The 22,526-nt window shown below is 29.6% G+C and overlaps 1 protein-coding gene across 4 annotated transcripts in view; it reads right to left on the bottom strand.

Moving 5' to 3' along the window:
* LOC132940851 (octopamine receptor-like) overlaps positions 1-22,526 on the bottom strand; it is a 170,964-nt gene that overhangs the window by 12,732 nt on the left and 135,706 nt on the right. For all 4 annotated transcript variants that reach the window (XM_061008643.1, XM_061008641.1, XM_061008642.1 and 1 more), the window contains one exon: positions 22,270-22,456. In XM_061008643.1, coding sequence (XP_060864626.1) covers positions 22,270-22,456 — 187 coding nt within the window. The remainder of the gene's footprint in view (positions 1-22,269; positions 22,457-22,526) is intronic.

Raw genomic sequence — 22,526 nt, 5'->3', positions numbered from 1 at the left:
ATATATAATATGGCTAATATTATATTTGGTACACAGTAATATTAAACTGACCATAAATCTAATAACGTTTCTACTGTAAGTATGCAAATTGCAAACACAATTTTTTAATTTTATATTTGTGTCAATCATCAATAATTTAGTGTTAGATAATCACAGTGAGTATATTATAAAGCAATGGAAAACAAATTAATTAAAAACTTCTGTTATTGGAGCAATCCATTTTTTCCCGAGATGAAAATCACACTAAATAGTTACGTTTTGCTTCAAAATTGCATTGCAAGAGTTTGTCAGATGTATAGGCATTGCATTTTGTTATCTTCGTCTTAGACACGAATAACAAAAAAAAAATACCCTCACTGCATTTTCCGCGAATCCATTAATAATATCTAAGTGATTTCTGGGTTAAAAACTTAAACAAATAACGTAATAATATATTTGATAGGACTTCATTTTTGTGGCTTTAACATATGGTGTGGCGCCGCCCTAATACAATAATACTTTGTTAACATATTATAATAATATCAAAAAAGTTTCAAATTTACAGAATAAATTATTAATAAAAAATTGGTTTTTATAGTTTCAAACACAATACTGGCGTGCTTCAAATACGTAGCATCATAAGATTAGGCAGCGATAAACGTATCTTAATGATCGATCAAAGAACTGAACGAACGTAATTTTATTACCTTTAATATTAAGAATTATGTTGCATAAATGACAAAGGACAAATATAACATAATATTATAATATGGTGTAGAATATAATATTATGTCACGCTGGCTTGTTCAAAAGAAATTAAAATTACACGTACATTTTTACAAAACTTTTGGGGTTACTTTGAGAGTAGTAAATAGCGATTTTTTTTTTTTTTTTTTTTTATTTATTTGAAGAAATCTACAATCTATGCATGCTTTTTGTATAATAAGTAGGTTTGATATATGAAAGGTAAAATATGGTATGAGTAGTTAGATTAGGGAAGATACCCAGTGGTAACACCCTGTGACATGAATAACAATGACAAGAGAGAGAGAAGAGAGAAAAAAAAAATATATATAGTTATATAATATAAGACAGTAAATAAGTAATTAATTTGAGGTTTGGAGGTGTTACCTGGTAGCGACCTCCAGCACTTATTAAGCTCACTTTTCAAAGAAGATCTCTACACCATTGCCTTTTTAGTCTACGGCGCGGGTTACCAGGGAGTGAGTTGGTTGATAGTTTAGAGATTAGTGGATTTGTGTGTTGTTGAAATTTGTTGTGGAGTCTGGTGTAATATAGTTTGGAGATTTGGTTAAGATTTTGGATTTTGAGATCTTTGTGGAGATTATTGTTGGTTAAGTACCAGGGTGCTGATGCAACTAGGCGAAGGCATATTGACTGAAAGGCTTGGATTGTACGGGTGTTTGAGGGTTTAGCGGCACCCCATAATTGGATGCCATAAGTCCATAGTGGCCTGAGTAGTGACTTATAAATTAGAAGTTTGGTGTTGATATTCATTTTGGATTTCAGTAAGGGTCTAAGGAGGTGGAGTCGGGTATTAAGGGCTTTTCGTTTGGCTTTTAGGTGGGGATTCCAGGTAAGTTTACTGTCGAGGATGAGGCCAAGATATTTGACTTCAGAGTAGGAAGGTATTGGGATGCTGTTTAATGTGACTACGGGGCAAGATCCTTTTTTTAGGGTGAATGTTATGAAGGAGGACTTGGTTTCATTGATTTTGATCTTCCATCTTTTTGTCCAGAGGTAAATTATGTTAAGGTGTCTTTGTAACATATTAGAAACTGTGTTTGGGTTTTCATTGGAGGCCACAATTGCCGTATCGTCCGCGTAGGAACCGAGTTCAGTAAAGGAAGTTTTAGGGATGTCGTGCGTAAAGATATTGTATAGAAAAGGAGCAATATCGCTGCCTTGGGGAACTCCGGCTAAGATATTGAAATAGTTTGAGTGGCTCGAGTTCTGGCGTACGACGAATGTGCGATCGCTCAAATATGATTTAACCAATAGGAAGTAAGGCGCAGGCAGAAATTTTTTAAGTTTGAATAGTAGGCCATCAAACCATACCCTATCAAACGCTTGTGCGACGTCTAGAAAGACGGCAGCGCAGTAATGTTTTTTCTCAAGAGAAACTGAGATAGTGTCTACTACTCTGTGGAGTTGATGAATGGTAGAGTGATTGGGTCTGAATCCAAATTGAGTGTCAGGGATAATTTTTGCCGAAATAGCTAGTGGTATGAGTCTCTTTAATAGGATTTTTTCGAATACTTTAGATAATGTTGGGAGTAGACTTATAGGGCGATAAGAGGTTACTTTTTCAGGAGGTTTGTGGGGTTTTGGGATCATTATTATCTCTGAGAATTTCCAGGTAAGGGGGAAATAGGATAAACGCAGCATTGCGTTATATATATAGGAAAGTAATAGGATTACTTTTTTGGGTAGGTTTTTGGCAATACGATTTGTAATTCGGTCAAACCCAGGGGCTTTTCTGTTATGGAGTTTTTTTATAATGAACTCGATTTCGCCGGGACTTGTGTGTTTGGCTGGTAGTGAGACGGGTAATGCAGACTCTAAGGAATGTGTGACAATTTGGCTTTGAGTGGGATTTAGAGTTATGTCATGTGGGGTAAAGGTTTGGGATAGATGTTGGCCAAATAGGTTTGCTTTTTCTGTGTCAGAAACCACCCATGAGTTATCTTCTTTACGGAGGGGAGAGGAAGTTGAGATAGTTTTTAGGATTTTTTTGGTCGTTTTCCAGAGACAAGAGTTATGCGTTGTTAGGTTTTGGATAAATTGTTGATAGGTGAAGGAGTTGTGATGTTGGAGTGCTTTCCTTAGTTTATTATTTAGTTGGTTGTAAGTGTGTTTGTCGATGGGGTATTTGTGCCTTTGCCACCGGGATCTTGCTTTTCGTTTTTCACGGAGAAGATGTTTTATATGATTTGGAAGTAGGTTATTGGGGTAAATTGTGATTTGAGTTGTTGCTAGGTGAATGCATTCCTGGATATCTGAAGTGAGCTTTTGGATAGTGCTGTCAATGTCTTCGCTTGATTTTAAGGAATGGTTGAGTAGAGTGCGAGATTCAATGAGTTGTTGGAAGGTAGGCCAATCTATTTTTCCAAGATTTTGAGGATTTGTGGAAGAGTTTGAACAGGGAATTTCGAGGTCGAGTATGATTGGTGAGTGGTCGGATGACAGGTCGTTTGTGTTGGAGATATTAGTAGTGCAGTTACTTGGTATTCTTGCGATGAAGATATCCAGGATATCTGGGCGACGGTTTTGATGTGTTGGCCAATAGGTGGGGTTAGAGGGTGGTAATATTTTTATGTTCGAGTTATTTGTTGAGTTATAAAGGACTCTGCCTGAAATAGCGATTAAATTATATCTTTATGAGCTGACTTTAATGTTCAGATGTAAAACAATAAATAAATTGTATTTTAAATAATTTTCTGATGATGTGATTATTAAAAACATATTATTATTGAATCTTATAATTTTTGCTGTCAAATTTTTTCACAAATATGAAATGCTTAGACCTCGAGGTAATACCAGATTGTTTGTGTTGTTGCCAGAATAATAAATATTATTATGAAAAAAGTTTTGTCATAATGGTCATGATATTTGAAATTAATTTTATGAGTGTAAATTATTATAGACACCGGTACGTCAGTAAAATACTTAGATTAAATTAAAGATGATATCAAAATTGTACGATTTTACATGCAACAGTTATTGAATTTAAAGAAGTTAATCTTGAAACTTCTGATTGCAATTAAGGATCATTATAAGAAATAATATTAAAAATGAAACCGCAACCTACAAAATTATTTTCAGTATTAAAATATTACAATTTAGTTCATTATTAACATGTATTGTAGCAAATTGATAACATTATACACACAGTGCATCTGCCATTTTATAACGAAATTTTCTGTTTATTGAATTATTTTTGAGAACCGTAATCAATTAATTAAAACCAAATTTATGTAATATTCTATTAAACGGATTTCGCTACAATACGATTTTTAAATTCCGAGTGGAGTGGTGAGTGTATTGATTTAAAAATAATGTGTATTTCTTTGTGCCTGAATACATTTACTATAGAAGAAAAAAGCTTTGATTTTGCAATGATGTGTATTTTTACTGATAGGAAACTGAATTTAATTGGTATTTTGGGGGATCAAAAGTAAAAATTTACCAGTACAATTCTTAATGATTGAGAAAATCCTAAAAAAGGCAAAATCAGTTTTCTACAAAATAGATTTTCTTATTTTGATGAATTTAAGGAATAACTGTAGATACTTGAAATTTTCACCAAATACATTTTATAAGCATTGTCTTTGCATCGTATAATTTAAAAAATATTTCGTCTTTTTTTGAACAAAATAATAGTGTGAACTTTCGGATTTAATTAATTTTTTTTTCATTAATTGTTGATAAAAATTTTTCCTTGGTCAAAAACATTCAGAACGACATTATACGATTCTATTTTAAGTGTTTTTAATAATTTGAAGTATTTTAATTTGTTATTATTTTAAGTTTACGTTGCGGAATTAATGAAAATATTACGTCATATAAATCAGAAACCATAATGGGTGCACCCATTACATTAGGAATAACTTAAGAAACTAAACATTTTAAAAGATAAATTTAAAATGTTCGGATGACTTGTTTTTTTTACTTATTTCGAGTATGAATAATTTCATGTCAATAGTGATTCAAACTATTAAACGCGACGATTCCAAATAAGTATGTGGTACTTGCAGTAATAATAATTTTCATTGAAATTATGAATTATTATGAACGAATATCATAATTTATCATATTGTTATTATTATATTATTATTATGACGTTTCACATATTGTATAAATTATAATAATATATTATGGTCTTTTCCGGCGTAGAGTTCTATCATTAAATGATTAACTCGTGCATCAGTTGTAACTAACTTATAAGCTATAATAATATTATCGCAACACTTATAAACGTTTGAAGTCGTTATTTTCATCAACTCGTTTTCCGTCAAAATATCGTACCGTGCTGGGAATCGTCGACTTTGCACTAATAATTACCGGAGACATAATTCTAAATATAATATATTTTGTTAGATATATAATATGAGGATTTTGACGTAAATATAGGTACTCTATACAGTTTTCCGGTTTCCGGATTGTCGTTAAATCGCAGATGGTGGTTATGAATTATTACACCGTTCCTTTTGAATAAGCGTACATGCCAAACAGCTGTGTTGCTGTTAACTGTGAAGTCGTTCGCAATTATTATTGTCATCGGATACTGACCAAAAGTCGTCAATATATTTGTTAAAAAAACACGTTGGCGTTGGCCTTCCTGTACACGAAACGAAAAAGTTTTCTGTTTTTAAAAAAAGCATGGACGGACTAGGAATAAAAATTGGCCCGGGGGAAACAGAAAATTTAGCATAATTTTATCCTAATAATAAAATATTTATAAGTCATCTGTCCAAATTTTCACCAGGTCCAGAGGGGGGATCGCACACCCGCCACCCTAGTCAGTCCGCCCCTACAGAACGGTGATTACGTGTCTTGTAAAAAAAAAAAAACAAAAACACTAAATAAGAAATCAATAGGTAGTAGATTGCTTATGGATACAAATATGTTTTAATTGTTTTATGCGGATTATAGCTTGAAACTAAATACAAGAAAACGCATAAAATTAAACGAAAACTAGTATAAATTAACAATATTGTTTTAAATATCCACATACGAATTTTCAAAGTTGTCGTGCGCATTGGTGAAATTTCAAAAACCAATAATCGTCGACGTGGAAGTAACTCCAAAGCTGAAAATAACGTATGTAATACATTATTCCAATAGTTTACCTATATGTGAGCTTCAAATATTTGTATAATATAATATCATCACACGATATCCGTATGCAACATTGAAGAGTTTAAGACTTTGTCTCCGTGCGATAGCACCGCTGTTAAGTATCTCGCTAATGGCAATTTATACATCAACCAACTATATTTGGAGTTTTCAAAAGTAAACAAATTGAGTTTGAAGTAATAAGCCATTATTGTGTTATTATAATGAAACGATATCAGGCATAATGTATGTCTTATATCGAATCTCGTCTAAGACCTCTGGTATAATAGTTCAGTCGGGGACTTGAAAACAAATTATTATGCAAAATAAAGAAACGATAGATCTTATAACACGAACTCCAACCAACTCTTTGATAATATTGCAAACTCCCCCATAGTTTCGTCGTCGGTTGTATACGAGGCGTGTTATCAACAACAGCTGTGATCGTTGGAAACGTTAAGACCGTAATTTACCGTAAACAACGTAGGTATATACTTGGACTCGAGAGAATCGTGGTTTATCCTACTCAAAAGTTGAACACTAAAGATAATGTATTTAATCAAAACGAAACGAGGATAGTCTTGTACCGTTTTATGTACCTATACAACTAAGACTATAAAAGAAATCCGACTATACCTAATACCTACGTGTAAATTACTTTGATTTTACGTTCTTGTGCGTTACACAGTTAAAACTAATCGTAGGTATTGGTAAAGCTGATATCACGTCGAAAATCGAAATGTGATGCCATCGAAACAATAAATACATGACGCACATAATACTGTTGTGTAACTTGTTAGTCAATAGCCCCATAGGTGTAAAGATATTTGAGTTTAAACTGATACAAACAAAAGTAAAAAAAAAAAATCCATAAAATATTTTATTGAGATGTTAATGTTAATTTTTGGTAGAAAATGATATAGAGAAAACTAGCAAAGCACGATTCACACTATTATTTATTACGAAATAATTTAATAAATTATAAATAATTATCTGTTTTCGCTACACAGCCACATTATGTATTATACATAATAATAATTATTACTATATTTCATTATAATATTATAATAATAACAAAATATTTAAGTAAAAAATCAGTATAAAAAAACCATATATACCTATATCAATATATATATATATCTATATATACAGAGTGAGTAAAAAAAAGGTACATTGGATGATGGATATACCTAACCCTAGGGCATCATTGGAGAATAAAAAAAAATGTTTCGTTTTAATTTTCGAATATGTCAATTTTTACGAATTTTGATTTTTTCTAATTACTAGATGATAATAACGAAAAATTAATAATACCACGTAACGTACGTTAAGTTCTAATCTTAAATCATGTGTATGATTTTTAATTTTTTTTTCCCATTTAGCGCCTTAAAATTAATGTTGAACCGATCAATGGTACTGAAAATATGAAAAAAACAGGTTGACACCTCATTTTAGGATGCAGTTTTTTACTTATTAGTGCAGGTATTGCTATTTAATTCTTGTTTTTCAGGTAGCTTATTAGAACTTTTGTATGATTATAATAAATATTATATACAATATACATTACACATATTATAACTTTTTTATATCCATCATATTCAATAATTATGATTTATTGATATCTGTTCATGTTTATATTCGTTCGTTTTCTCCGTTTTTAAAACGTATTTCAAAATTTATTGTTCAATAGAAGATTAAGTTCATTAATATTATAGTAAAAATCATTTTTTTTTTCGTTAAATATAAAGAAAATAAAAAAAAAAATATTTTAAATTTCTATAATATGACATAATAATATGTAATATGTATATTATTGTATACACACATATAGATACAAACCCGGTAAAGCCGGGGAACGCTGGAAGATAATATATTAATATAATACAATATAAATGGACCTAAAAAGCTTGTATAATGCGCACATACACATACACACACACACAAAAATTCCCCAAAAAAATATTATGAAAAAAGTTATTACGTTCCAAATTCATTTATCAAAAAAATATTTATATTTTAAAAAATTCTAAAAAATAAACTACTTGACCTAGATATTTTTTTACTATCAAAATTGTTCTTATAATCACATTCACAAATTGGCTATTTTGAAAATATCCAAAAAAATTTAAATCAAATTTTAAATTTTTTATTTTCAGTGTTAAAAAATAAAAATAATTTTTGTATAATAGTGCAGTTGTTTGTAGCGCAAGTAACTATAAATTATATAATATATAAAAAAAAATTTAAATATTAATTAGAACAAAAGTTATTCCAAAAGTCAGTTCTATCTGTTACACCCTACGATCATGATGTATCTACATATGTTATATTAATACATTAGGTATACAAAGTTTATTAGTTTTTTTATCAGCACCCAGATCTCATAGGTCATCCTCATTTCTCAGCGATGAGTTTGACCGTCATATTGTATTATTATTGATGTGCAGTTATGTAATATCATTTCGATGGCCAATAAATTATTATTATTATATACCTTTAGTTTAGTATGTTTCTAGTTTTTCATTTGAAATTTTTTTTCAGATTCAAAATAACGCACACAAAAACGTTTCAGAAGAATTGGTAAATATTAGCCCAGATAGATCGCATTAATCCAATTGTAGATGTTAAGACGGGAAGCATAATACGTAATAATATCAAAGGTCTACAATCATCTATATAACGACAAAATAATAAATCCAAATATCCAATAACGTTTTGGAGAGTCTAAGGTGGTATATTATGTACGATATAATGATAATTCTATCACTTTCTATAATATATATACAATATATAATAATGTTATATTATAATCGTTAAGCCGGCTATTTATTAAGGGCCAACAACTCAAATGTCAATATCTAGTTTCGTGACACGTACGAAGATAGGCCGTACGAAAAAATAGTATTCAACGATCAAAAACGAATTTGCAAGAAAAACAACCTTATAATTATAATAATTGGCTTTTGATAATTTTTTTTTATCTAAAAGAGGACAAATTTATTCATGTTGTTTTGGACTCCAATATTATTATTGTCGAATTCAATGCCAGAAAAATACATTTCAAAATACACAACACATTTATAATAGACGTCTTAGACATTATTATTACACTTTTCTAAAATTAAAGTTTTTAAAATCAGAGTCCAAATACCTATAATATATTACCTAAATTGTCTTCATATTTTAAATTTAAAAATATATCAAAATCTCACTATTTCCCAAGGCCTTATAGTTTTACCTGTGAAATAAGTGTTTGTACTAAACCGTGTTGGTTTCAATTATTAAGATGATCGCACAATCGCAGTTCTTATAACGAAATACAAATTGTATAATTCGGGCCTTTGACTTGATAACGATAACATAATAATAACTTGTAGAAACAACTGTTTCTTCTCCTTATAGTGTTATAATTTAATTTTAATCAGTAAATTTGGTACAGAATTATAACTCCGATTATAACCACAAGTCGTATACGACTATAATTTCACTGATTATACAGAGCTGTTCTATTCGTGATTCAAAAGTTTTAAAAATCGCCTAATTTGAATTTTTGCTGTGGGGATTTATAATTTTGGAACACGTAGATTTTCAAATTTATATGAAGATGTATTATTGCTTGTTTTCACTCTCGATACAACAATTTTAATAATTGATATTTCGCCTAACCAAAAACTAGTCATTTTTAATTCGATTACTTTAAAAAATAACTATATGCATTACATGACATATTACACAGATTTAAAAGATGTTATAGACGTATGAGTTAATACAAATGAATGATGATTAATTTTATATGTGTCATCTGCATTGAGATGAGGGAATATATACCAGGTTTATATATCCAACTATATTTTTTTTCGTAATGTTTAAGTTTTGTTTTGTTGAACGATTCTTCTTATAGTATATTAAAAACATCAAGAATATCACAAATTAGTTTAGTAATAATACAGACCATTATTCGTACTTTGAATTAAAAATTTGTTTGTTATCTAGGTTGTCTTCGTAAGTTTTCTTTGTACAAAAATAATGAACAATGGAAAAACTTTTTAAAAATAATACCTAACCGATAAGAATTTTTTTTTTTAGGTTTATTCCGTTCCATTATAATTATTAACTATCATAATTTTAATAAAAAGTTTACTAAAACAATTTTCTTGTAATTTTCTTATTTAATTTCTACTTTAGCTTTAGATGGTTTATTTAAAAATTTAAAATCAAGTACAATAAATAATTACCTATTTAGTTTATACGTATTATTATATCTGAGGTTCAAAGATTATTTGCAAAATAATATAGCCTGCTTTGGATTTAAGTCGAGTGTATCATTATTAATACAAGGTGCTGTTGATTTTTAATTCAGTTCTAATATATAATTAATAATAATTATTAGTTAACATTTTCCCCATCCACTATAACGATTGAAAATTATAAATATTTTTGTAATTCCAACGCATCTACTATATACAAGTGTATAATATATCTCAATTGAGACACGGTACCTTTTTCCGACTGTGTAAATTTAGTTGAACCGTCGAAGCAGTCTCTATGCGTATTTTATATAATATAGGTAAAATGGAGGAATATTGTAATATTGTTCCGTAAAAATAAGGCCGAGAAAAAATAGTTGTCAGAGGATATTTAATGGTTACAGATAAAAATAGAGATGATCTCTTTCTTAGAATAGTGAAAAAAAGCTCTTTATTAATGTAAACGACGCGTGATTCTACAATATTCTAATTGATGAAAGACAAAAGTTAATAATCATGCTCCAGAAACTAGTCGAGCACTCGAGCTGCAGTTTCCATTGCAAATTCTATATTCAAAGGTAAATAACAAATTTAATTATCATTATTAATATTAGTATTTGTATTTAATAATTAATTGTTTAAATGTATTTAATGATTTAAGTTTAACTTAATATTTTTAAGATACAGCCCGGTGTACAACCAATAGACCGTCACAAATTATTTAATCTACTTATACACAATCCAACGTTCAGAGAATATAAGACCTTATCTTCTCAGCTATGAAACACAACAAAAGAAAGTAAGGCGTATACGTATTACTCATACACCATACAGAACCAAATTCAATTGATGGGCTCAGTATACCTGATGATCTATGAAAATACAAGGCCTTGGTTATGGCTATGGAAATGATGAAAATGTCATCATCAAAGTTCGGAAAATGATGTAATTTAGATCAACTTAAGAATCCTAGAGTTATCAACCTAAGAATATAAATTAAAAGTGAAATCAAATTACTGCATATATTATTGTCAATCGATTGTCTTGTCGGTCGATCGACCCAGAACCTTATTGTAATATGCTCGATAAAAATATAGATAAAATGTGTGAATGTCGGTTGAAGGCTTGGCATTTTTTTAAAACTATAATCATTAAAATAATATTCAATGCGTTTTGGAATCATAAAAATACTAAACTAATTTATGACCATAAAAACGGTTATTATCACGTTATACTTGAAAATACACCAATATCGCGTGCAAACGTGGAATTAATTCTGTTATAGTTACTTTCAAAATTCATTGTTGTAGACATATTATTTATAGTTTGCAAAAGTTTCGATTCAATTCAAATAGACTTCCGTTATTGGCCAAACTATAAAATTCAATATTGTATCACTATTATTTTTGTTATCACTCTTGTTTCGGAAACATATAAATTAATGTACGCATCAGAATAACTTACTGTTCTAGGTTATACTATACGTCTGAAGACAAATACATTCTGGTTTTAAATTTTCTGTTTCAGTTACGGAAAACACATACAATTACTATACTTTTATTAGTAGTTATATTACTTATTAATTATTAGATTATATTATTATAATAATATCATATGTTGATTATTATATCACTGGCGTATCATTCAGTTGTGCTTACATTGTTTTCATGATGAAACGAGTTTCCTGACGCTCGGTTAAAATTATCATCGGTAATGACAGTTGTACAAAAGATTTCAAAGTTTTCACACACAATACGAATTGTTACGACGCTGTGAGGATGTGTTTGGGCGGATAATTTCAAACAACAAATGAAAATCGATTCTGATCTGGATTATAAATATACAATCCAGTAACCAATATAATAATTTATTATATTGGTGTAATGGTACCAATAGGCAATGTACCATGATTAGTATATTAGTTCTTATTCGCCGTATCCCTGTGACTTGAAAAGACCTCTATGGAATATAGATATTTAGTTGTTCTTATAAAGATATTTTTTTTTCTATGGTATCGAGAACTGGAGGGGGGACAGCGTTAGCATTACGTCCCCTGAAAGATATTGTAGTTATTATGTTTTCATAAAATTTAGTTTGATATATACGTAGGATAATAGGGTATACGAAAAGCAAGAAAAAAAATGTTATTTTATGCATACCTATATTAATTCAACTTTGTCGGACGAGTCGTAGGTAAGTACAAGTGAAAAAGCTTTTTTTCAATATTTTATGTTTTTAAAGCGCGTCTATCACAAATTCACAAAACGTGTAACAATGCATTATAAATTTTAATAATATTTTTCGTGTATTTATTGCGTTCGTATATAAAAGCGTATACACTCGAATATTTTTAAATCACATTCTTCATATTATCATTATGTGTAATTTTTTTTTTTTGTGTATATTAATTTGCTTCTGTCGATGAGTTGGTATTCTATCAGTAATACATCACAAAAGCAATGTCAAGTGCCATCATATATCACTGTGACAATATTTATGTATATTGTTGTAATATGGTATTTGCCAATGTTGTTCAATAAGAGCTTTTTTACAGTAACGATTTACGTCATTATTTGTGTATTCATGCTATAATAATAATAATAATAATAATATGTTTATTATTATTACGGATAAAAAATACTAACGGGCCACACAAACATTTCAGATTTTTTTTACCATCGAAGTGTGCTATACGCCTATACACGTGTGTATTAATTGTTTTTACTATTACATTTTTTGTTTTAATATTTTTACGTTAAAAATATTCCTTGTGTTTGTAAAATCTGCATTTTATGAATGCACTTAGAATGACAATATTTTTAACTGCAGTAGGTATAATATGCTGTTAAAATAATTAAATCGAGAACAATTTAATCAATTCCGATGTAATGAACACCAATACACAGTAATATTGCTCTAGCCGCTATCCATTGCAACAATCCTTCATACAATTACGAAATATAAATGTACCTTAGACTCGACACTGCCGATCGTCCACGGTTACGATATCATTCTCGGGCAGGGGTACAAAGGCTGAAATCAAGAAAACCATATTGCGGAAAACACCTATACAGTACTTCATATTTCTTCCATTAACGTTTAAAACGCCTAGTGATGAAATGAATGAATGACATCACAATTTGGTTCACAAAATTACACAAAACTGTGCCCTTTGACCTTTCTCCAATTTTCCGACCACAGGTAATAACTTAAGAAGGAAATGGTCGAAGACTCTTAATCGAATCGGACTGGAAACGGAAAATGCGGGTACCTAAATGTGCATAGATCGTGCTTAACCTCGACTAAAGACTATGATTATGGCCGATATAACTAGCCTATGTCACATATTATAATGTGAGATTTCCGAATATGTCAATATAAATATAATGTAAATATAAATATAATGGAAGTATAGAACACTATATTTAGGGCTGTGAAAACAAAACTTAACGAGAAAAAATAACCTGAATTTTAATAATATGTTTTCTGTTTATATATTATATTGTTTCTAATAATCTAAAGCAAAACATATTTTGATGCAATTTTTCATTGTTTCCCAAGTTTTAGTTAGTTCTATCATATTATAGACTATAGTCCTTTATTAAAAATTATAGAGTTATTTTATTTTTTAGATATTTGACTGGAAAAAAGGTGGATAAGTGGATGTCGCTCTGCTGTACAGTAGGTTACAAGTGGGTCACTGTAATGGATGGTGTGAAATTTGAATTCAATGATATAATATCATTGTATAAGAAAAACGATTCTGAGCGAAAACGGTCAGTCAGCCTATGATATTACCAAGTATATTTGATGATATTATTGTGAATAAAGTAATTTATATATAACCTATTTACGCGGAGCCTTGTTTTAAATTTTCAATCCTTAGCCATAAAAGTTAAACATTTTATACATTTTTAACCACAAAATAACTAATAAATTATAAATTTGATAAATGTTGTCAAAATTTGAACTTTAAATGCTTATAAAAAAAAATTGTGCCTATGTATTTTTAATATTTATTAACTACTATTAGAATGATATATCAGGAGCCTTATATTAAATTTTCACACTTTTTTACCCAGCAAATAAAATGTTATTGATATTTATAGAAAAAAAAACTAAAAAATTTGAAAACTGACAACGTCCGTAAACAGCTCAAAAAGAGTCAAAATATTTTCAAAATTTTATAGTGTATAGAAAATGCTAATATAAACATTCAGTGAAATTTTCAAGTATCTACAGTCATACATTTTTTAATTACAACAAAATAAGAAAATCGTTACACGAGAAATCGAGTGAATATCAAATGTTGTAAAAATATAAATTTCAGACGCTCATAAAAATTTAATTTAAGTTTCTTGATGACATTTTTGTTTTGATAAAGGTAGACAAACTTATGAGTAATCTTATATTACATTTTCAAATCTTAGATTTAAAAAGAAAAATTTTTATAAATTCTCAACTCAAAATAGTTTGCTAATTTTCGTGATTTTTCTGTATTTTGTCAAAATTTGAACTTTAAATGCTTATAAATAAAAACTGTGACTAAGGATTTTTAATTTTTTTCATCTGCCTTTGAAACAATAACCTAGGAGCCTTCTATTCAATTTTCAAGCTTTTTTACTCAACAGATAAAATTTTATTGATAATTATAGAAAAAAAAACTAAAAAAATTGAAAACTGACAATGTCCGTAAACAGCTCAAAAAGAGTCAAAATATTTTGTAAATTTTATGGTGTATAGAAAATGCTAATATAAACATTCAGTCAAAATTTCATGTCCCTACGGTCATTTGTTTTAGAGGTACACCAAAAACCAAAATCTATTTTCTCGAAAACAGATTTTGCGTAAAAATTCCCGTTTTTCCTTAATTTTTCTTTTGTTTTTCACGTCGCTTGTGAAAACTACTGAGAAATTTTTACTTTTGACTATCAGAAAAGTTACTATTGAAGAAAATCCAAGCACTTTTACTGTCCTAAAAGGTGATGACAGACACAAAAATAAAAAAAAAACACACATCATTGTAAAATCAATACATTCATCGCTTCGCTCAGAATCTAAAATATATAAAAGTATAAACTTGTTTGCTAAAAATAATAATTTAAGCTTACCTACTTGGTTTTTTGTCAGGTGGCACTGCTGGGAGCCTTCCTACTCTACAATTAATGAGCCTATATCAAATGTTATTTTATGTCACCACACTTACTTATTATACCTTGTCCTATAAATTGTAATTGTTAATATAAGTAAAAAAAAAATCTTACCTACCGTATTACGGGGTGAATAGAAACAAAATCAGGGTTATTGCCCGGTGTCCCCGATGAATCGAGTTTTCAAGTTATCAATATTTTTATTTCACATTATTGACTGTCAAATATTGCGATTTTCAAATAATCAAGGAATATAATTTTATTTTCCCTCCATAATTGCTAAACATTGATAAGAAAATCGTGAATTTTTATCGAATTATGTTTCTATATTCACCTATTGGTAGGCTCAACACAAACATAGATGTTTCTATTTACCCCATTTTCCTAAAATGAGAAACTTAGCATTTAAAAAAGTGTATAAAATAATCTGTTAATAATACAAGTATTTTGAATAAACATAAATTAAAGAATTTTAAAAGACCAATATTTTGATTTACTTGAAAACGTTGGGCATATTTTAGATCCAGAGATATAACAGCTGAAATATGTAAAACTGTTTCTATTCACCCGCAATAATTACGATATAAATATACATATATATTACTGAAAAGTATATTTTCACACCGCAAAAATAAGACAAAAACTAGCGAATACAAAAAAATCAACAAAATACTAAAAAAGCGTTGATTTTTACAGTGTTAATAAACAATATGTAATCTATTAACCTTGTAATAGTAATTAGATAAAATCAATAGTGTTTGAAACCACACTCTTGTTTATGACTTTATGAGGTAAACTACATTTTAGATTACAAGGGGTAAGGACCTTCTCAATTCTAGGATCTGTTAACTGAATTCGCACAGATCAACTAGATTTTATTTGTGAGAACATTAAACCTACACGATTCTAAAAAAAATAACGCAATTTATTATATAAGTCCATGAAATTCACCGTTATATAATTAGTAAAAAAAAAAAATTCGGATAAAACAATTTGGAATAGTATAGTATGGTTTGAGCACTTAAAATGAGATGTTACCACATATATGCAACAACTATAGATAGCCGTTTTATACTTCAGTTGTGACCAATGTTGAAGTCGGCTGCCATTTATAAAGCAGTCAATATTAACATTTATTTTTAATTTATTCATATACATTATACGAATTATATACATACTTATATATACATTTATACCGTGATAATATTATTTTGTCAACATTGCCTGCTTTGTAAATGGCACCCGAATTCGATGATAAGAAGGAGATGGCTATCTAGTTGTTGTATATATCTATGAATATGACAAACTCTATATTTTTATCGAAAATCACCTTAAAACACACAATTAAATATTATCAATTATAATACTTCTTTAATATGTAAATATACAAAATTAATACACAAGACATATTAAATAAATACGTTTATTTATCTACATAAATTGTATGCACTAGATTGAAGATTGTGCTTCATTAATAATTCTGGATTTAAAATTTATTGACACCGGTGGTATGTGGTTCCAGTAGGAAGACATTTGTCACGTCTTTGGTGAACTTGACCTAGAGTTGTGTCACCAAGTGATAGCCAACTTTGTGACCATCGTTTAATATTGGACTTGCCTAGTCGAGGTGGACATAATTATAATATAAATTGGAGAGTATATGGTACAAGCTCATTTAATAATTTAGTTCGAAACAAGTTTTTTAATAAAGTCATGAACTCATGACATAATTAAATCAGGCGTTGTATATCTAATAATGAAGCCAACAGTCAGAAAGTGTGATTGAATAATAACGACCAAGACGACAAATAAAAAAAATATCTAATAAAAATATTATGAACTGCGTTCAGCACGTGTCAAAAAATGGATCAAGAATCCGAGAGATGCACTAAAAAATATTACGGAATAGGTAGTTTGAGCGGAGACTTGTGTCATAACCATAAAATGCCATCGTAACATTCTGCAGAGACCGCATATACATTGGGCCAAGAACCGTGTCCGTTTTAGACGTGATTTGACTGCAGAGTTCGTAAAATCAACATCATTCCACTCAATTACATTTATTACATTTTTTATGTGGATTAATACAATCAATTAAAAACGGTATTAAATTTATTCGACTTCAAGAAAAAGGATATTGTCATATTGATACACGAGTTTCTGCACTAGCATACACATATAGTTGTGACATAGAGATAACTTTAAATTAAGGTCATCCATTACCAAATATAACCAGTGGTATATTGCTAAAAATATTCGTGGGTATACTCCTTCATGACGAGGTTAGATCTTAGGTGTCAATAAATATAATATAACCTCAACATTAAATCCAAAAAAAAATGTTTATCACTTTGCTTAAATACACTTACAAATTTTATTATAACAATCACATTAAAACTATTCAAGTATTTTTCAACAACTTACTCAATGAAACCACACAATGACTTTTTATTTTAAATAAAGACTTAAAATAAAATATATTAATATGGCGTTTAAAACCAAAATAGCCAAAATATGCACTAAAAATGTTGAGTAGGTATTTGATCCCAATTGTTGTGAATTGTATTTTGTTACTCACATATGACAAAACTAACCATACAAAATATGTAAATGCATAAAATTCTTTGCCCTACATACAATATTTCAGAGTTTTTAACAATCAATAATTAGTAAAATATAAAATATTTAACTAAAACCAAATAATTATAAATTTATAAAAAGTTTTCTTTGTTAACAATGAAATTATTTATCAAATAAATAATATAATATGTATTATTATACATATTTTAATAATTATTATAATAATCTAAAGTATTTTCCATAAACCTTATTTTTTCTCTCCTGTTTCTCATTTTATCACTAAAAATTATAATAGGTATACGGGGCTATACGGCCGTATACCCGCGTATCGTCGTTAATTTATACTCTATACGCTAAAAAAAATATAAAGAAGTAAGCATAACCATACCCCCCCCTCCCCTCCGTCAAATGCTCGAGCCTTCCAAGGGAAGCCTCATAGTTTGGAACCACTGAGTTAGAAGGTAGATCGTACTGAAATATTTAGATTTCTTTGTATAATGGAACATGATAAAATGATTGAAACATTATTCCTAATTCCTATGTTATCGTATTATATATTATTTTTTACTAAGATTAACTCTCCAATACTGGTTATTAATGAAAATTAATATTTAATATAAATAGAAAAATCGGTGATTAAACGTTGGTGACGTTAAATGTTTGAACAAGATCGAGCAATAAAATATTTTCAAACTTTTGAGTTTCGGAATGTATAAAAGTATAATATTATCATTTTGTTTTAACATCTCTGAGTTTTGTAACAGATTCTCATAATAGTGTAATACTACTGATGTTTGTCGCTGTTGGTTTTGAATTGTAGACGTATTGTTAACTGCAATGTGCGTGCGGACGTTAATGATTTATCGTCGGTCGTAAATGCACTTACTGAGTATATATAGTCATTGTTTCAGTTATATATATTTATACAATTTAAATTTGTTAACTCGTTGCCCGTTGGCTCGTTATATATTAAGTCTCTACGAAACTTGGTATATTTACAAATTAACCGCAACATCGGATTTTGAATTATTTTCCTCGGAATTGTATCATCATATTATTGTAACTACATTTATGAATATTTATACAGCTAGTACACTGAATCAGAAAGTTTTGTATTTTAATATTCACCTTTTATTACGGTGGTATAAACCTACCCCAAACAAAATTACGTATAGAGGTTTTAATGAATCGTGTAACTCGCGTCCACGAGACAGCACACGTTTTTTATTCCAAATTAATAATTATAACCATATACAGCTTGAAACGACTATTACGAGAACAACTTCGAACAAACAAAAAATGACATGTATTCTAATTTATTTTGCGGGTTTTGCGGGAAACAAACGTATTTGTGGGCCCTATAATAAAAATGCTGCACGGATATAATATTATGAATCATTTGAGCATAATATACCGCACACATTAATAATTGAGTAATTACAACAGTCGTTTGTTTTTTTTATGATATCAGTTCGACTGTTAAAATATGTGATACTGCGTTAAGACACTTTATAAGGTACTTAGGTAGGTACTTGCACAATGTCGTACGTATACTATTAATACTAAAACCTATTGTTCCTCGCATAGAAACGTTTTTCTCGAACACAACGGTTTATCATGATATTATAATCCCTCGAATTCCATATTCCACACGTCACGGACGGAGATTATTATGAGTATGACTACATCCGGTGTTCCCTAGCCCGTCTCAGTATTCGACTGAACGTTTTTAACGAAAACAACGTAAATTCTCGCTCGCTGAAAAGGCGGACCGGAGTTCGTATATTATACGTCATAAAGTGTTGCGATTATTGTGCACGGTTTTCATTCCCAATAATGGTGTACGCGATATTAGAAAAATAATATAATAGTCACTTATTTGCAGCGAATCATACGAGAACTGCAACTTTGAACAAACAAAATTTTACATTTAATCGATAATTTATTTTAAAGGAAACAGGCGCATTTCTATAGAACAGCTCCTATAAAAATCCCGAACGGATGAACCATTTGATCATACGCCGCACGTTTTTATTGAATATTTACTACAGTCGATTATGTTTTTTTATCAGTTCTAAATTCTGACCGAGTATTAAACGTACTATTAAACAGACAATGATATAAGCGATTGTCCCTTCTACACAGTTAAAAGTTGATACTGCGATAGAACACTGTAGGTACCTGCACAATATCATGAAATATAACCAATATTATTTGATCCCAATAACTCCTTGCTTAAAATCGTTTTTTCTAACACAATGGTTTATTATATTATAGTCCCTCGAATTCCATATTCCACACATCATGGACGGAAAAACGGTGATGGTTTCATAACATGACCAACTTCCATTTAAGAACATTTTTTGTTTGACAAAATATTTTTGAAAACCAAATTTATTTAATTCTGTTCAATGAATTTCTCAATGGAACACGAGTTGTTGCACACGAGACTTTGTAATATGAAAGTTTCACTGTATTACGATAGCGAGTACGACTGCAGTATTGACATAAGGTGTTCCCTAGCCTGGTGTCCAGCTGTCTTGAGACTGTTCTCAGTGTTCACGTTTTAACGAAAATGTAATACGAGCGAGTTTCTCGCTCGCTGGAAATGCGGGTTAGAGTCTGTATATTATGCGTCAAATTATTATCGTGTTGCGATTATTGTGTACAGTTTTCATTCCTAATAATGGTGTACGCGATATTAAAAAAATAATAATATAATAAAGTAATGGGTAGGTAACTATACTTTTTTTTCATAATAACACATAACACGTGCGTACGATAAAACGTCGTCGTCGCTTCTATTCAAAACACATTCTCGTTCGTTTCATTCGAACCGACGATGAGATTCGACATAGTATTATTTTTATATTATCATGCCGACTACCTAAGGTGTCGCGCGCGCGTTTGTTACCGTCACATTTAAACTTTAATCAAAACGTCACGAGCGTAGCATATTGATGATAAATCGTTTTTTTTTTCGATTTACTGTTGTGCGTATGGGATACCCGCACAGATTATTACAGCGACAAAAATCGTCAATTAGATTTAATGAATAGATATATATCTTATAAACTTTTACGTCGCGCGTTTTTTCCCCACTAAATATTGTTTTTGATAATTGCGCTTCGTTTTTCTGTATTATATACATATGATTTACTCATAATGCGAAGATACCGCGTTAGTTCGGATGAGAAGGTGTTTGACACGGAATCGGATAAAACCCCTTCGTGGATTATCCAACAAATCTGACAAATTTTAGTAAATTTACACAGTATAAGGTTTTACTCGCTATTGTGCCAATATTGTATAATATTCTTCTTTGTTTCACCCAATCACGGTTTGTAACAGGTTTGAAGAGTTTGAACAAATTAATTCTAAAATTCACTCCGACGCGCATTGGAGTCAAATCAAACGATTTTTTTAAGTTATATTATATTATTAAAAAAAAAGTCATCGACCTTTACGTAAAAGAGTATTAATTATGTCACTATAATAGTGTTGTTGACAATTACAGGGTTACTCGTGTTGAAAACATATGTTAATATAAGTACCTAGTTGAGACTTATTATATTCCGGTCAGTACACGAAAAGTATACGCGTCAGTATACGCATTATATTGTATGGTTGTACAAATTGTTATTTATTGTAATCGGTTAAATAGTTTGTACATTTAAAAATACTAATACTTGCTGTCTTATCTAAACTAAAAAATAAATGACGAGCCTTAAAAATAAATTGTTTTTAAATTATTTACTCATATTCCCAGGTCAAGGGGGAATATTTTTGCTAACAAAAAAACATATTATATGAATTTGTGTTGTAAAAATTGTTGTTTTGTATTTGTTATTATAAGTTTTGTGAAAATTATAACTATTAGCCCCCCCCCCCCCTCAACCAAGTTTCTGGAACCGTCCCTGTTACAGGTAGATGCAGCGGTCAATTTCGTGTTGAGACAATCTATACCTAATTATGTCAAACAATTATCTTTACTGCAGATAGAATGGCGATTGGGTGTCACACATTAATCATGATGGTTCAATTATATTATTGATTGTTTTCCATGCAAATTGTATACCTATCATATATTCATTATTAAGTAAGCCTTTTCTAGATTGAGGTATTCCACAATATTGGTAAATTTTAGATAGACGAACAGAATAATATTATTATTTTAAATAAAATGATTTGCTCTATAGTCTATAGTCTTATTCATACATTATACATGTTAGATTCAAATATTGGAACATAAAAATAAATAGAACAGTCACTATATGACATTCATATGATACGAGTATTATAAATCGAAATGACATTACGCACACGTGCGGTTCGAAATTATAATATTATACACTCTAATTGGATATTAAGGTAAAACGCACACACCATTTTAATACTTCCTACACTACGCCTACTGTACTATGTATACGTTTAATAATGTATATTGCTTTTACCTTCAATTTTTGTCCATTGAGGGCTTCGAGTTTGTTGTGCCTCTCCGCGATTACGCAGGATATTTTTAAATACACGTAGACGACGACTACCAGTGGCACGAAAAATGAGCCCATTGCCGAGAACACTACGTATACCTTGTTTTGGTTATAGGTACAGCTGTTGTTATTGTGTCGATTTTCGTCGTACCTACATAAAATAATAAAGCAAAATATATTATTAAAAACTGTATGAAAACGTTTATAACTTTATAATTTCA

The sequence above is a fragment of the Metopolophium dirhodum genome, chromosome 3 (assembly GCF_019925205.1).
Source record: "Metopolophium dirhodum isolate CAU chromosome 3, ASM1992520v1, whole genome shotgun sequence".
NCBI classification, from domain to species: Eukaryota; Metazoa; Arthropoda; class Insecta; order Hemiptera; family Aphididae; genus Metopolophium; species Metopolophium dirhodum.
This window is presented reverse-complemented; position numbering and strand designations above follow the sequence as displayed.